Below are 18819 nucleotides of genomic sequence, written 5' to 3' on the forward strand. Positions count from 1 at the left end.
TAGGATTCTTTGGACATATATCATGAGGATGCAAGAGACTTCTGAAACAGCTGGCACAATACAATCTCAACTCGAAAAACACCAGGACAAGATGCAAATGGATCAGAGAAATAACATTGGATTAGAAGGAAATTGGTCTTACATCAGTAGACACCACATATAACATTAAAATTAAATAAGAAAATCAAGAACAAAAACACTCTTCATATTCACAAGAAAAAACTTGCATAACAAAATTGATGAAAAAGTACTTAGATGATCACAAGGCCCAAATAGTTTTTGTTTTGCATATCAACTGTTTACCACATTATGAAAAAATTAGTTTATTTACCACAAAAAACATTTTTGTGTTAGCAACTATACCAAAATTAGTCTGTTCTGAAATAATGGTGTGTTTTAATGGCAATTCTATAACTTTCTTTTGTAGGACAAAAAAAATTTGTCTTCCTGCTATTATAATACAAGCTGTAATGCAAGCTAAGGTAAATTACACAATAAACCTGAAAGCTGTCCGTTTCAAACATGTTTATCACAATGAAGATGTACTTAACATCAGGATTTTTTATCTAATCAAGACAATAAAAATGATGTTTGGTATATTTGCTGTTTAAAATATTTGAGTAAATTTAACAGGGAAATCAATTTTGATGTGAGCGACTCCACTCACACAGGGAACTCCTGTGAAAAACATCCTTCTTAAGAACATTAAAACTGTTAATGCAAAATTCATTAATTGTTTCACGCTAAAAATATAATTACTGCGTTACATCGCCAAAAAATAATCCACGTACATAAAATGTGTTTAGAAATAAGTAAAGACTCATGGGAGTCTTTAAGTCTATAAAATGTTCCAGAACTAAGGCTAAAAAAATGAAACTATGGCACATGAGAGAGTCTAACTTGTAAACAGAAGCATTGTGAACATAAACAAAGTTCATTCAGTTGGGATTCGTGTTGTACATGTGTTTTTTGAAAGTGTCTTTGTGCCTATTGTCAGATTTAAAAAAAAAATGGAATATGCAAACATAATAACATACAAACATAAAATTTTGTATTTTTCTTAGAACAAAATATAAAAAAGCACATAGTGATAAAGCTATGTCTTGTTTGAGTGGTTTGCTAATTTTCATTATGGTTAGATGTCATTAGAGGGCAATGAGAGAGAAGAAGGCCAGTAAACAACTCCTGCAACGATAAAAATGTGCGTGAATTACTGCTGTTGTCTACAAAGATGTCTTGGAATGTTTACTGGGCCAAATTCAACATATGCCCTGCATCTTCATGAAACCAAGGATTGCTTCCTTTTTCATGACAATGCATCAGCTCATACAGTCGTCATGGTAAATCAGTTTTTGGCCAAATGATAGTTAAAAGTGCTAGACCACCCACCATACATGCCAGATACATACCCCCCTCCCCCCTTTGGACTACTTATTTTTCAAAGTCAAAATGCCCACAAAGGAGAAGCAGTAATATTTAATAGATATTATTGAAGATATAAGCATCCTGAAATGACTCCAAAGAAGACTTCTGTAGGGCTTTGTAAGATCTTTGTAACCGATCTAAACATTGTGTCACATCGAATGCAGACCGTCAAAGCTTAAATATGAATAGATTTTTCCTAATTTTTTTTTTTTTGTTTTTATCGTCTCAGTCCTGCAAATATTTGTACAGATTGTGTATATGTCATCGTGTTAATCACTAATAGAATGAATAAGCATTCATATAATAGCATATTATTATTTATGAGTTTTTATTGTTAAATTAAATGTATTAGGTTGTATCATTATCTAATTTGATTACTAAAATAAAATGGAATTTTTTTGGAACACACCTAAAAAAAAAGGTAATTTTGACAGCTGGTCTAATATTAATAATAAACTTATAAATAAAGTAATTTAAAAATAAATGTAGTCAATATAATAAAACTGGAAAAATATATTGAGAATAAAGTAAGCCACTATAATTTTTTTAATTCAGACTTTTAGAAGCCAACGCCAAATTAAAGGTTGGTACATTGCTGGCAGAGACGTGAAAGTGTATTACTTTTCTGAGTGGTTTTTTAAAAGTATAATTAACAAATTAAAATTTTATTTTTATTTTAAAGTTTATTTTATATTAAGACTATTTTTGTTAAAATAGACCTATAGAAAAAATACTACTACATGAAAACAGGTATTTACAAGAAATCTGTGACATGACAAAAGTAACCAAAGGAATACTGAGAAACCACATAAAGAGAAGACTATTATTGAATATGCAATTCCTAAGAGCCAGAAATTTCTTATTTTTTATCCTAAATTTTCCAACTAATCTCCAAAAAATTTTACAAGAATTTTGTAACCCAACAAGATTGTTAGGCTGTAACACACAATCTTTAATAAGAATAAATATGATTCAAGTGATTTTGTTTAAAAGAAACTGTTTAAACTTTATTAAAATGAATTCATTAAATAAAATTATTTTGTGATCTGTGATGTTAACAGAGCACATAACAATTTTCCTGCAGAATATAGGTATAACTGGTGGGAGTATGAATGAAAATAAAAATTCAAAGATTATTTACATACCATCCGTAAGTCAGAATCACATCCCCATTATTAATTTTCTTTTGTACAGTGTTACAAATTGCTTCTCCAGCAACATCTATCTGTTCCCTGACATATGTATCTATAATATCATGTAACTTAAGACGGGCCTGTAAAAATAAATTTTCAAATTGAATAACAACATAGTAAAAACCTCAAAATGCAATATGAATAAAATTTACATAAAATGAAACAAAACATATCCCAAAATAAATTTTCAAATGGCAGACGCATTATTCATTTGTTCATCTTCACAAATAATGAGAAATAAAAACCCTATTCCATAAATACTATTACAGAAAATGAGTCGGTTATATATATGAAAATGTGAAAGTCTCAAACATATCTAATGCAGCTTTATTTAGTAAATCAAAAGGTAGTCGCAGCACTAACTCAAGAATAAAAAAAGTAGTGATGTTACAAACTAGGGTCTGCAGGCAAGGACATGTTCAGTTACTGACAACAAATAGGAAGAAAACAAACATTAAAATTTAATGCTTATAAATTAACTACTACTGCTAAAATTTGAACTGTAAATACTCCACATTAATAAATGCCAACAGTATTCAATGTAAATGCAACTAACATTATATAATTCAATGATTTATATGAAATTCTTCACAGACTGTAGCAAGCATCATAACTCTATATGCATCATTCTCATACATACTCTTAACAATAAACTTGTCAAAGTTTAGAAAGCTTAGTTGATGTACAGCATGGGATGATTTGTTGATCGGAGACTGGCTTCTTACTACTTATAATGTTGAGTTGCAGTATACTACTTGACACCCCATTGCACATCTGTTGCAAATCTATGAGTTTATGCTTTCTAAACTTTGATGTAATACTAATAATAGTTATCTTACCTGTATAAGTTAGCATATAACATATTTGTGTATGCTTCAACGTTTTTTGGTTATACTTTAGCAATGGTTGTAAATAATCAATGACCATGGAGAATCCACCATTTTTTTTCTTCTTTTCTTTTAAGGCCGTAAAGGACCACCAGTCAGAATAATTCAAGTCTTTTTTGCCAATCTTTTGGCCTTTTAGTTCTTAGCTTTTACTTTCTTCCAATATTTAGTCATTCTTAATGATCTTGGTTTACGATCCTCTTCTGAATAAACCCTTTAAAGTTGGTATTCAGATCTTTAATAACAAATTTTAATTTTTTGAATTTATTAAGTAAATCTTTGTAAGTCATATTTAATTCTTGCATGTCTTCTTTAATTTCTTTGATCCATAACGGCAGATTTTTTAAAGACCAAAATTGATAGATAATTCTCTTAGTAATCCTAACCTGCGGTAATCTTAACAAGTGTGCACAGAAAGAAATTTGCTTCTTTTTCATAGTATCAATTAAGGATTCCAAGTTTTCGTAAAGAAATTTATTAGGCAATAATCTGTACTGATTTTCGTGTTTATATTTTTTGTTTATGCAGGTTCTAAGAATCCAGCGTTCAACTTTAAGCAAAGGTTCAGTCCTATTTTTCTGATTTAATCTAAATAAAGTCTCGCTTGCGAAGTAATTACTGGTTTAACCACAGTTTTGTAATGTCTAATTTTAGTGTTAATCGAAAGCAATTTTTTGTGTAAGTATTTTTGGTTACTTATAGCACTTTAAATAATTTATTAAGTCTTACAGTCCAATTTTGTTTTTCGTTACAATTACAAGTAATGATCTCTCCAATACTTAATTTATACTTTATCTACCATTTATTTTATGAATTAAAACAGTAACATAGTCAATTAAAATTAAATAATCAAAAAATTAGTATTTAATATAAATACAGCATTTAAACCAATCTCAGCATGATATTCAGTGTAAATACAACTCTGTATCTTACTTAAAACTATATACATAATTATACGTTTATGATATTTTCAAGCATTAAATAGAACAGTTTCCTATTACAAAAAGTTACTACTTAAAACTGAGTAAACCCAATATATCTGAAATTTGACTCCATAACTGTGGGTGACCAGGTTGTACTGTGTAATTTTAAGCCTCATTGAATTTATCAGCTCAGAATGTTCTTTCACTTAAAGGGTCTATTCCCATTCAATAAACTACATGAAATAACAAATTCAAGTTTAGGAATCTAGTTTGCAAAAATCAAAAAGGAGTTATCGCATTTTCTATTGCCTTCACAAAATAAATTTATCTGAAATAAATAGAAATTAATGATTGTCTTTAAAATATTACTTTATTGTTTACCTCTGAATCTGGTACAGTGTTTGGTAGCTGAGTTAGATGCCGTTTAATGTGCCGAACAGCATTAGTCATTGAAACTGAAGATGGACGACAATAATTAAGATAATCCATTGATTTCACTAACATTGATTCTAAACCTCTAGAAAATTCTTGTTTTAGTGGAGTCGAATAATCACTAACCATCTGTGGAAGAAACAGAATGAAAATGATGACATTTGCTACAAAGTGTACATTGCTCATCTTATTAGAATTTTAAATAAATTTTCATAGATTAGATAATTTATACAACACTTGGAACAGTAAAAATTAATCATGTTGACACAAAAATTACCTATAGCTGTATAGCAGTAGCTGATGATAATTTTCTAAAACTATTCTACTGTATTACTGCATGCTTTGCTAGTTAGCAAACAAAACAAATAATAAAATCTTTAAAAAAATGTGAAGTTTTTATTTAAAAAAAAATTAGTGTATGCTTTGCAACAAGAATCATGACAACTAATGTCAAATAAAAGCAAGTAAGCCCAATAGTTCCATTTGTATGTCTATTAGTTTGCTGGTGATGCTGATCTGATTTTAAATCTCGATCTAATTAATTTGTTTTTATCTATCAATTTAAAACATTTTAAGGCATCATATCCTCTGTTTTGATGAAATACATCTATCTGGCATTGAATCATTCAAAATGCATGTAAAAAAAAAATAAAAACAGCTCAAATTTTACAACTTTGAAAAAGATTTTTTTGTTATTTGTTGAGAATGCATTCTAGAAAAAAAGATTAAGACTAAAATAATAGAGTAAAAATAATTTTATTTAAAAAAAAAATAATAGAATTCTTTTATATATCCAAGGAGTGCTTACTCTGATGAAATTTTTTTATGCAGTATTTATTCAATGAAGATGGATTTTATAAAACAGAATCAGAAATGTAATAATTATGAGAAATAAATTTTTACATAAATGTTTTAGCAAATTTTTATAACAAAAACCTACAGAAAACATGTTTCCTGGAAAGGAAAGTTGTCAGATTAATAAATCTGAATAGATGTTGTATAACATTTAAACCACATATTGCACAAAAGCAACATAGTGCAGAAATGTGAAATCTTAAAACAAATATATATACGTGTGGACTGTATTGTGAACTAAAATGGTAATAATTCAGAGTTTTAATTATGAAATTGACATCAAGAAATAAAAGATCAACTGTATAAAAAAAAATCAAGTGTAAGTTAACATGCACGTTTGGAATTTAAAATTTATTATTAATTCATAGTAAACAAATACAATACATGATACTCACTCTTTTAAGAGCATGAAGAAGGGCCAAACACCGAGCATTAGATCCTGATATAACTCTAGTTTCATACTGAGCACCCAGTTGTAAAACAGCTGGATGTAAATTGCTGTAACTGAAAAAAGTAATAATAAAAACCTAAACATACTAATACCAAAACCTACAAAGAGGATCATATATAACAAACAAAAATTTAATTAAAAAGATATCAGTAATAAATTTGTATAACAGGTATTTAAAATCCATCTCCAGTGGACATGTCATAAAAATAAACAAAATTGTTTCAGAAAAATTATGTTGGCCCAGTTTAAAATCTCAAAAAAATTCCTTCTAAAAGTTGCTAATAACTCAATACTATCTTCTTTAAACCTGAAATTTTTAATACAAATATCTGAATTAATCATAAAAAGGCTAAGAGGGCTTGACCTCCAACTTCATTTAAAAAAAAGTTATAACAATAAATTGAAAACATTAAAGCATTTTTTTCATCATGAATAATTAATAAATCTTTAAAAAAATTGTTTTTAAAGATGACAAATTTAAATTATTTGATATATATAAGGAGCATTAAAAAAAATTATGGACATGTTGAAATCACATTTATCTTACACTCTTGTTCTTTTCTATTTCTCTTTTCTTTTTTATTTATTTTTCACTCTCGTTCTCTTTTACACTATGTGCTTCATTTTCTTACAACCAACAAATTTTGAATTTGGTTTCTATTAAACTTATCATTTCTATGATTATTTACAATAAAGATTATTATTTTGCCTGAAATTGTAGCTTTCATACAATTTATTAACTAGAAGTGCCAACATTCAATTTGGTTGTACAATAAATAAAATAATATCAAAGTATTAACAATACAAAGTGTATTGTAAACTGATAAACATAATTTTGGTTTGTTTAACATGTGATACATGAAACAATTTTTTTAATGCTGAAAACAGATCTGAAGTCAGAATTTTTCCATTACCCTACGTTTTAAATAATTACAAAATTTAAATTTTGAAAATTGATATTATATGATCCATGATTATTGTTTATGCCATCCTGGCATAAAGTTTTCCGTTATTTTCTACGAATTCCAAGCTAGGGTGGGTCCCGTTGTTTTGTTACAAGGAATGTTTAAATCTCACTTTGTTTCGTATTTCTGTGTTTGTCAAGTCCACCTGTTTCTATTATTGTTCTTGTGTTCGACCCTCCCACCGTCATCCTTAGCGGCGACCGCATCCATTCTTCTATAGAGTTATTTCTGACTACCCTTTTCATACACCCGTTATTCTTTCGTCCCCTTACTAATACATGCACACATCTCTTGTCTTTTACACACACTCTCTCCTGTCCACTACCTGGATTTGGTTTCCCCCTTTTCTTTCGCCATCTTTTCGGCAGAGTAAATCCAACATCTCACCAGTGCAGTCGCCTAGGGCCATACTCTCCTGCAAACTTTGTGGTAACATTCTCATTCAAGCAGAATCTGAAACTCATCACTACACATCTGAGATTCTACGCATCATTCTACCACCAAACCACATCACACCTCTGTATTCCTGATACACCGTGCGGACTACGCCCAGGATTACATAGGTATTCATCTGTACTTGCTTTTAGGAGTTCATCTCTGGCTAATATTTGTGTGCTACAGGCAAGTTCAGTTTTTCATTACTTATTACGTTAAACCATTATGTTATCATTCAAATTTGTGGAACATTCAGTTCATCATACCTATGCCTTTCAAGTTTCAATTTCACTTAAGTACAGTCACGACAGGTTACTTACATAAGGTTGTCATCGTTCAGCTGCAACCTATTTCATGTGCTCAATTAATTTCAGTGTGATTATATTGTAATTAACTCTTTTGTACTATAATATTATTGTGTCCTTTTTCTACGTTAAACTAGAATTACATTTTTATATTATTTAATGTTAAGTTTGTGGTTCATAAATCAGGAAAGGCCAGTGCCAATTAAGATTTACTGTAATTTATTTTCGAAGTTAATGACATTTGTTCATTCCTAATTTTTCAATATTACAGCATTTGTCAGCAATGCAATAGTTTTTCAGACATACTATGTTTATTGATGTTATATTTTTCTAAAGTTATAATAAAAATTAAGGTGTTTCATGTTCTCTTTCAGGCTTTGTCAAAAATGTATATGGTCAAAATCTGTATTTAGAAGCGTATATTCATGTAGTTTTTCATTTAACTATCATTGTTCAGACGCTGATTTCAGTTGATATTCTCATGTATCATTAAATTATGTTATTTTCATAATTTCTTTTTAGTTTTTAAGGTTATGATAATTATAACATAAATTTATTTGTTTTCATTAAAGTCCAATTTCTTTTGGCAAATACTAGCTGTGTGTTTTTTTTAACTTTACCCAACAATTATATATATATATATTTTTTATTTTATATGATTAATTCATTTTTATGTGCTCAATATACATTTTTACTCTGTAAACCACCTCTCTAATGAAAGCATACATGAACAAAATTCATCATGTCTATACAATTCAAAACAAAATAAACCTTGTTGGTTTTGTTATCCTACTAGTTTTAATAGTACAATCTCTCAGTCAGTATGTTAACTGTATTAAGTGAGTGAACAGTGAAGTCTTATAATTCCTCATAAGTGTGTAAATGATTTGGACAGTTTTTGTAACTGTGTAATAAGTTCACTAATCGCATAAAAAAAACATTACACTTTAATTAAAAAAGCTTATAAATTATAGTTTGATTGTAAAATCGGTTATCAGGATAAGACATGGGCCCCACATATAATATGTTGTAACTGTGCAGTGAACTTAAGAAAATGGTTATAAGTCAAATGACTGTCATTTCATCAATGTCTTGTTTGTTGTCCTTATGGTCTAGCAGGAACCAAAAGATCCCTTAATAGATGGTTACTTCTGTTTAACTAATATGTCTGGAATTTCTATGAAATCTAAACACGTTGTACTCTATCCTTTACTGCCATCTGTACCTCATAGTGCATCCATTCCAGTTCCTATGGTCCTAAAAACTTTTTTTTTTCTTTTTTTTAAAAAAAAACAATGATGAAGAAAATTTTATGGAAGAAGACAATCATAATTCACACTTTGAACTAAAAACCATGACCACATCACAATGTGAGCAAAATGACTTTGTAAGAAATTTAAACTTATCAAAAAATCAAGTGAACTTTAAGACTCAAGATTCCAAGGATGGAATTTATTTATAAAAAAATCTCAAGCTATTGAAGCGGACAAAGTTTTCTCAATACTTTGCTAAAGAAAATTACTTAGTTTACTGTTCAAACATTGATGAGCTTATGTTACAATTAGGGCAAGTTCATGCACTTGAAAAGTGGTAGATTTTCATTGATTCCTTCAAGTACACCTTAAAAGCACAACTGCTTCACAATAGTAAGAAATATCCTTCTGAAGCAATCACTGTTTTGTAATTAATTTGAAAGAAATGTATGATGTTATGAAAACTTATTGAAAAAGCACAGTTGGAAGATGTGTGGAGATTTAAAATACCCCTTTTGTTAGGGTATACAAAATACTGTTTTATTTACGAATGGGACAGGCCAAATTAGGGATCAGTATTAGTAAAATAGTGGAAGAAACCTGACAACTTTAACTTCTGATGAAAAAAAATTATTTACAAGACTCTAGTTACGCCAGAAAATATGTTATCACCCCTTCATATCAAACCGGAACTAATAAACATTTTTTAAGAGCTATGAAGAAGGACAATCAAGGATTCTTGAACATAAGGCAGAAATTCCCAAAAGCAAGTGAAGCAAAAATTAAAGAAGGATTTTTGATGGTCCATAATAAGGGAACTGGTCAGAGATGAAATGTTTAACATGTTGACCAATGTAGAACTCACTTCTAGGACAGCATTTAAAGACACTTGTGAAAATTTTCTGGGTGTCCATAAATCACAAAATTACCACAATACTGTAGATAAACTTATAAATTCATACACAGCTATGGGATCTATATCACAATAAAAGATCATTTACTGCATTCATATCTGGATTTTTTCCTGCCAAACCTTGGGGTGTAAATGGTGAACATGGTGTTACGTTAAAAATTTCAGTGTTGGAAAACTATACAAAGGAAAGTGGAGTGATAATATAAAGGTAGCCTTTTTAAGTTTTTATAAATGCCCACTAAATGGCACTATTGAGATATGACACTACTACTGTTGTAAAATTTGAATTTTTTTATTGTTACAATAGTGGCAGCTCAGAAATGGGCCTAGTAGTTTGTTTACAGTGAGTATTTGAAAACAGTAAATTTGTGAAAAATTGGAAATTTCACATGAAGGTTTTTGTTGGATGATTTTTTAAGATTTTAGTAAGAGCCTAATTGTCTCAGAAAAGAATATTACAATTGGTTTATAGAATTTGGTCATGCTCAGTCTGTGATGAATTTTGCGAAGGTCAACCAAAATTAGATTGTCTTCCAAAAACCATCAATGATGTGCGCAACATGAATGAAGATCAGTATGTGACTTATTGTGTGATAGAGGCATCCTTAGGCATATTAAAGACTTCAGTACATTCAATTCTGCATGAACATATTTGCTGTGAAAAAGATTTGTTCCCGATAAATTTTTAATTTGACTGCAGCTTAAAAATAGACTCGTGTTAATTGGTGTAAGGAAATGTTCAAAAAATTTGACTAAGGAAATTCAAAATCCATATAAAACATTGTAACAGGAGATGAAAGTGTGTATTATATATATGGGTGTTACAAGAAGAACCAAATCCAACAGAAGTGGTTCATTGGTGAAGCACTTTCAAGAAACAATCGCTTGTTTCTTTGGTTCCAGTATGTAGCAACCATTGTTTTAGAGAATTGAAGAACAGTTAATGCTGAATGGTATACAATTTGTTTGAATCATTTGGATTTCTTCCCACCAAACCTTGGGGTGTAAGTGATGAACATGGTGAATGTTTCCACTAAGATATTTCAGTGTTAGATCTACAGTCGGAAGTTGGATCTTCAGTATTGGATTTCAGTGTACCCAATTACAGTTTCTTGATATTAGATGAACACTGTGCTATATGAAAAACACCAGGTATCACCAGATTCAAACCCAGAACATTCAAGATGAAAGGTAGAGATGCTACCATTGTGTAACTAAAGTTGGCAGAATTGTTATAATTAATAATACAGTAATAATAATAATAATAATATTAATTATTAATTACTAGTATTATTATTACTGATTACAATTTTCAATAAATAATGTGTATGTATGTTTCAGTAAATAATGTGTATAATGTGTATGTTTGTAAATATGTTGATAACTAATTTATTACACCAATGTCAAAGTCAGGAATTAATAGTCATTAATATCATTAAAAAATTAAATCATTAATCGTTTACTTACAGAATAGAAGATCAATAGTAGTAGTTACTGAATTATTGTTAGTAGGGATTTGAATGGGACTATCAATAGTTTTACTCTGCATTATTCAACAGTATTTCACAATAAATCCTGTAACACCTATAAGTTATCTGCAGCATTTCATATATCAGTATACCACCCAGGGTTGCAAACATTATTCTCCAGAAATGTGATTGAATGGTTTATTTTAACATATACAAAATGCTTAGTTAACACATCTCCACAAATGCAACATGATTTACTTAAAAACATATTCTGTTTTAATAGAGGATTAATGAATGATGCTGATGCAAACAGCAAATCTGCTAAAATTAGATGAATGTCATCACACTCTATTCTGTGTTGGTAGAAAGTAAATAATTTATTTAAGTATACCCCAAAATATTTAATTTTACAAATTTCATATACTTACTCATAATCTTGAATTAGATTTTTTTCAAAATGAAGATGACTAAATAACTTCACATTATATTTAGGCTCCACAAAAATTTCTTTTTTTTCATTCTAAAATTAGAAATAATTATTTTATAATTCATACTAATTTGTCTCAAATTTTTAATTCTTAAATCTTAAAATTGAAAATTATGGGATAATTTAAATTTAATTTTTGATCAAAAATTTAATCATCTACACAATATTTTAAGTTCAAAACACTCCATATTATTCATGAAGTAAATAAATAAAAAAGAAGCTCTTGAAATGGTTTTCTTTAATTAATATTATAATTAAATTATGTAAAATAAAGTTACCTGAAGAGAAAGATAAGATGAACTGAAATCCATCTGCTACATAACATGAAATGCTTTTAAAACAAAGACTGCAGGATTAATATAATACATCAAACTTTAAAATTATTTTAATTAATACTGGCCTCTTTGAAGGCATAAATTTCATGTGCTTTTCATAGCTATAAATGAATGCATCAAGGCCAAAAACAAGTCATTTCTCATCTTTTCAACTTGCTTTGTCATAATCTATCATTTTTCTAATTTGCAGAGATCTTTACAGGCTTAGACATGGAAAACTTTTAATTAACAGACATTAAGCAAAAAAAGTAGCAACTCAAGCTATCATCACATATAACAACATTTTGAAGTTTTATATATATATATATATATATATAAAAGTAAGTAAAAAAAACTGCAGGAGCTCTTTTTTATAATTTCAATAAATTTATTGTACTACAACGGATTACTTTACACAGTAAAATATCATTAACTGAAACAGCAGATAATATAATTAAGAAAGGCATATTAAAAATAAAATTCATTCACAGAATAATGCGAAAGGTAAGACTGAAAATTAGCAGATTTTTTTAATATTCTTAAAACAAAGTAATTCAAGCACAACACATTAGTACTTCCATCTCGGCCCTGGATGTGACTACTAATTTTTTTATCACAATCCTTCCTCAAGAAGAATGGTGTACGAAAGGATTTCCTACATCCATAAAAAACTTTCATTTCAAGAACTTCCTGGTACAACCTCTATTTATACCCCAATTTGTCTTCTAACAATTAATCTATTACGAAACCCAGTAAGCTTAAATGAATAAATAAATGACACATCAACCTAGTTCATCTCTTTATAAGATTCTACCACATATTTTTCTTATCTCTCAATTGTGGCCAAGAAATCATTATTTTAAATTTTATCAATCTACCTAATTTCTAATATCCTTGTATAACACCTCACTTAAAGAACTCTATTCTTCTTACAGTTTTTTTCCATATTTCATAGACATAAAGCATCATACTCCACACAAATCTTTTCAAAAATTTCTTTCTAATTTTTAGTCCAGATTTGAAACTACTAGACTTCTTGTTTTCATGAAACTGTTTGCTTGTGTTGCTCTGCTCTTGATGTTCTTGGCCCAAAGAAGGACATTTGGCTTTAAAAATTCCAAAAAAAATGAGGACAAAAAAATTGACCTTACTGAAAGTTTTACTGTATGTAATGTTAACCTAATCATTATACAAAGAAATATTAAATTTTGGCCTCTATTAAACAGTAATAAAATAAATTTTAATATTCTATATTTTTAACCTGTTTACTGTACACTGAATATAAGAGAATATCAACATTGCATTCCCTTTTTCTTATCAAATCTGTTAAGTAATTTCCAGTTAATTGCAATTTGTAAAGATTTTACGATCAAGCCAAACAGAAAATCTTTTTCTTCTTACGTGTAACTTTTATCATCTATATTATTAATTTAACTGCTGAAAACTCAAAAAATTGATTATTAAATATTAAGATTATGTGGTACTGCATAAGGTGTTAACCCTTCAGGCAGGGAGCACGTGAATGTCATGCACATGTTAAGTTGTATGTATCGGCGGGTGGACGTGACAGTCCCGCAGCGCGCAGTGCTTGCTTCAAAACTTCATAACACTGCCATCTCGTAATGTTATGTTTGAACAACTGGCTCTGTGTTATCACGAGGCTTCGTTCTTCCCCTCTGTGTTTTTATAACTGCATAGGATTGCATATCGGTGATGAAATATGATTTTGTTCTACGAAGTTGAATGCTCTTCTTTCAGTCAGTTGCGTCAGCTGTGAGTAAATGAAAATGGCCGGGTCAAGCATGTCGTGTAATCTTACATCGGAACAAATTATTGAATTTTTAGATGAGACGTGTGACAGTAACATTAGAATATTTGATAGTGGTAGTGAATTTGATAGTGACGAGTGATGAAGATTTTGTGCCAGAAAATCGTAATGAAAATAAAGAAGATTCTGAACAGAGTAGTGGCTATAGTGATGACGATATTGATATACAAGTGAAGCGTACAAGAAAAGACTTAGTTTGGAGATGGGAAAAGTGGATGATTCTTACACCTCACAAAAAATCCCCCTTTACTGAAAGATGTGAAATAGTTAACCAAGTACAGTGTGTTTCACATGCATTTAAACTTTTTTTCGATCATGACTTAGTGAATAAAATTGCAGACGAGACAAATCGCTATGCCAGTGACTTCATAAATTCGAAACAAAATGACTGACACTACAGTCCAGAGTTCATGACTGGAAAAATGTAGACAGTGATGAATTGCATACTTATTTTGCACTGAAATTCTTATGGGAATTATTCAAAAACCTACTATAAAGTCATATTTCACTAAAATAAAATGTTTTCTTATTTTTTCTGAAAGGTTTGTATTCGTTCTATAACTGCTGAAAATTTGGATTAAATTGGTGTAATAGTTTTGAAGCTATAATTTTTTACTTTTAGTATTTAATACAGCTGCTGGTTGGGCATTTAAATTACCGGCAGTAGGGTAGGGCTTTAAAAATGTTAATACCGGCTTGAAGGGTTAAAAGTTATGTTGAAAACAGGAATGAAAGTTAAGATGAATAGAAGGAGAAATAAATTTGTGAAAGAATTGTATAAAGAGATGGGCTAGTTTGATAGACTACGTATTTCAGGTTTAGTAAGGTGATAGAGGGATATGTAGAAGACAAATATTGGAATGTTCAAAATAAATAATTGAAGATATAGAATATTGTAAATATGCTAAGAAGTCAAAAAATTAGTACAGAACAGAAAGAAACAGACAATAGCATCAAACCACAAATTAGCTGACGACTCAAAAAAATGTAATTTTTTTTTATTAAAATACTAACTGCAGTACACCACCATGAAAACTCGTTAACTGAATTATTCACTGACAATCTACTCATATTTTTCTAAGGTTTAATAATGAACAAATAAAAATTACTACATGAAAGGAATTTTTTTCTGGGGAAAGTTCTCAAAAATAATTCAATCGTAGAACGACAGCTGAAGTAAATTTAACATTTACTCTCTAAAATGTGAAGAGTCAAATTATTAAAAAAAATCTTCTAATAACTGATGAATATTAGTTTTAAATTACTTTAAAAAACAAAACAGGAATAAAATATTTGAAGAATATTTAATAAACTACCTATACCTAACACTATTGACATACAAAGTGCTTACCTCTTTTGTGCTAGTAGTTGTTTTATCATTTTCTTTTACATCAGAATCTTTTGCATGATGTGCTTGTTCATCACCAACTTTCTGAGCAGCTTGAGTTGCTTTGGCAGCTCTTTGTGCCTCCTGTATAAAAAAAAAAAAAACAGAAAATATTTATAATGTGCATTTAACATCAATTAAAGACATTAATAGAAAATAAAAATGTTAAGGATAGCACAGATTCTTTGTGAAAGTTTGACAAATTAAAATTTTCCAACCTTCTTAAATTCAATGCTACAAGTTTGTCAGATTCCAGGTGATATCCATTTCATCCAAATGTTGTTTGCAGGAAATTGGGTTTTACTTAATACATATTTTTGGCTGTCAAACGTAAGTATGACAAGTACAAAGATATTTCATGAAAAAAAACCAATTTCTAATGGATCACATAAAGATTCATTAGGAGATTTTTGGATTGTCACATAAATCACTAATTTAGTTAACTCGTAACTCATAATACACAGGTTAATCAAATTTCAATAGTAATTTTGCTATTCTACATAGCAAGCAGTTGTGAGCTGGATCATGGAGTGGGAGGGTTAATGTTCAGTATGTTAGAGAGGGTAAACCAGTTTGGTTAGCTCCTCTGCGTTCTGTTCTGTCATGAGTACAACTATGAGTGAGCAAGAAGTTCTGTTGTCTGTTGAACAATGTATAATCATTAAGTTTTTAACTAATGAGGCCATAAACCTGTGGAAATTATAACTCTTAAGGGTAGTTTGGGGATGCTACACTGTCCTAGGACCAAGAGTATAAATGGACCAGACAATTTAAGGACAGGCAAGAAAGTGTAGAAAACAAAAGTCATGATCAACACCCAAGGTCAAATCTTACAGCCAACAACATCCATGCCATTCGAGAACTTATCGAAGGGGATTGCTGGAGTTCACTGTTGAAGATCATGTCAGAAGTGAGCAATATCTACAGGAGTGCTCAATCTATTATCACTGATAATTTTGACTTTAGAAAAATCAGTGTTCGATGGGTTCTGAGGTTGTTGATGGAAAATCAAACACAAGTCATGTTGGAGATATGTGAGAGACTTCCGAATCGATTTCGGCAAGAAGAGGACGATTCTTTGAGGCACACCATATTACATGTGATGAAACATGAGTCAATCACTACAATCTGGAGTCAAAAATGGCGAGTAAAGAATGGTGAAGAAAGGATGAGGGCTGCCCAGTGAAGGCTGAAACCTGTCTGTCAGCTGGAAAAGCTCTTGCAAAGATTTTTTTTTTACTCAGGGGAGTTTTACTCATTGATAATTCTCCACAATCAACGAACGGTGAATGCTGCTTACTATTGCCAGCTGCTGCAGTCAACAAAATCCACCTACCAAAACAAAGATGGGATATGCCCATCAGAGGTGTCACCTCCATGTTGCCAGGCTACACACTGTGGTTTTGACAAGGAATAAATTGGAAAAATGCACTGGGAAACCCTCAACCAACCCTCCCTACAGTCCAAATTTGTTTGCACTCATGAAAGAAATGCTTGGAGGGGAATTCTTATTTTAACCAATTTTTTTTTCTGATCCTCTAATTTTTTCACTCTGCATTTTCACATAATAATAATGGAGGCGTCTTCCTTGGTAAAATAGTCCCCCGTTCGGATCTCCGGGTGGAGACTACTAAGGAAGGGGTCAGAAAAGTAAAAAATAACATTCTACGAGTCGGAGCGTGGAATGTTAGAAGTTTAAAAAAGGTTGGTAGGGTAGAAAATTTAAAAAGGAAAACGGATAGGGTAAAGGTGGATATAGTAGGAATTAGTGAGGTTTGGTGGGAAGAGGAAGGCGACTTTTGGACAGGGGACTTTAGAGTAATTAACTCAGCGTCAAATAATGGGCAGGCAGGAGTAGGTTTCATGATGAACAAGAAGATAGGGAGGAGAGTGGAGTATTTCAAGACGCATAGCGATAGTCATTGTAATAAGGATAAAATCAAAACCTAAACCGACAACGATTGTTAACGTCTATATGCCTACAAGTGCCCATGATGATGATGAGGTAGAGTGTGTATACGAAGAGATTAATGAAGCAATTAAACACGCAATAGGAGATGAAAATTTAATAATAGTTGGAGATTGGAACGCAAGCATTGGAAAAGGCAAGGAAGGAAATATAGTGGGTGAATACGGACTGGGCAAAAGGAATGAAAGAGCGGACTGACTTATAGAGTTTTGCACGAAGTATAATTTAGTAATTGCCAACACCCAATTTAAAAATCATAATAGAAGAATATACACTTTGAAAAAGCCAGGCGATACTGCAAGGTATCTGATAGATTATATCATGGTTAAGCAAAGATTTAGAAATCAACTCGTTGATTGCAAAACTTACCCTGGAGCAGACATTGATAGCGACCATAATTTGACATAATGAAATGTAGTAGAAATAACAAAGATGGACCACTGAATGTGAAAATAGGAGGAGAAAAGATTATGGAGGTAGAAGAATTTTGTTATTTGGGAAGTAGAATTACTAAAGATGGACGAAGCAGGAGCGATATAAAATGCCGAATAGCACAAGCTAAACGAGTCTTCAGTAAGAAATATAATTTGTTTACGTCAAAAATTAATTTAAACGTCAGGAAAGGATTTTTGAAAGTGTATGTTTGGAGTGTCGCTTTATATGGAAGTGAAACCTGGACAATCGGAGTATCTGAGAAGAAAAGGTTAGAAGCTTTTGAAATGTGGTGCTATAGGAGAATGTTAAAAATCAGATGGGTGGATAAAGTGACAAATGAAGAGGTATTGCGGCAAATAGATGAAGAAAGAAGCATTTGGAAAAATATAGTTAAAAGAAGAGACAGACTTATAGGCCACATACTAAGGCATCCTGGAATAGTCGCTTTAATATTGGAAGGACAGGTAGAATGAAAACATTGTGCAGACAGATAACGTTTGTAATATGTAAAACAGATTGTTAAAGATGTAGGATGTAGGGGGTATACTGATATGAAACAACTACCACTAGACAGGGAATCTTGGAGAGTTGCATCAAACCAGTCAAGTGACTGAAGACAGCAAAAAAAAAAAAAAAAAATTAATTTTCACCGAGTAAAACATAAGAGTCTGACCAAATTATTAAGCCAACATATCAAAAATATTAAAGATAAAAAGTTTATAATTGTAGTGAAGGTTAATTTTATTAAAAATTACATTTTTAATAAATTACGTATATATAAATATACTGATAATTATTGATATTAATAAATGACATTTTAATAAATGGGTATAAGAAAGAAATAAGAAAAATAAAACAACAAACAATAATGAAACTTTTAAATTGAGTAAAAT

General features: G+C 30.2%; 1 protein-coding gene across 4 annotated transcripts in view; it reads right to left on the reverse strand.

Annotated features, from left to right (window-relative positions):
• The window catches only part of eIF2Bdelta (eukaryotic translation initiation factor 2B subunit delta), a 51115-nt gene that overhangs the window by 13350 nt on the left and 18946 nt on the right, over nucleotides 1-18819 (reverse strand). For all 4 annotated transcript variants that reach the window (XM_075359127.1, XM_075359122.1, XM_075359116.1 and 1 more), the window contains 5 exons: nucleotides 15487-15606; nucleotides 11935-12026; nucleotides 6111-6219; nucleotides 4810-4989; nucleotides 2571-2698 (listed from right to left, as the gene is read on the reverse strand). In XM_075359127.1, coding sequence (XP_075215242.1) covers nucleotides 2571-2698; nucleotides 4810-4989; nucleotides 6111-6219; nucleotides 11935-12026; nucleotides 15487-15606 — 629 coding nt within the window. The remainder of the gene's footprint in view (nucleotides 1-2570; nucleotides 2699-4809; nucleotides 4990-6110; nucleotides 6220-11934; nucleotides 12027-15486; nucleotides 15607-18819) is intronic.

This window comes from Lycorma delicatula, chromosome 1, assembly GCF_047948215.1.
Source record: "Lycorma delicatula isolate Av1 chromosome 1, ASM4794821v1, whole genome shotgun sequence".
NCBI lineage: Eukaryota > Metazoa > Arthropoda > Insecta > Hemiptera > Fulgoridae > Lycorma > Lycorma delicatula.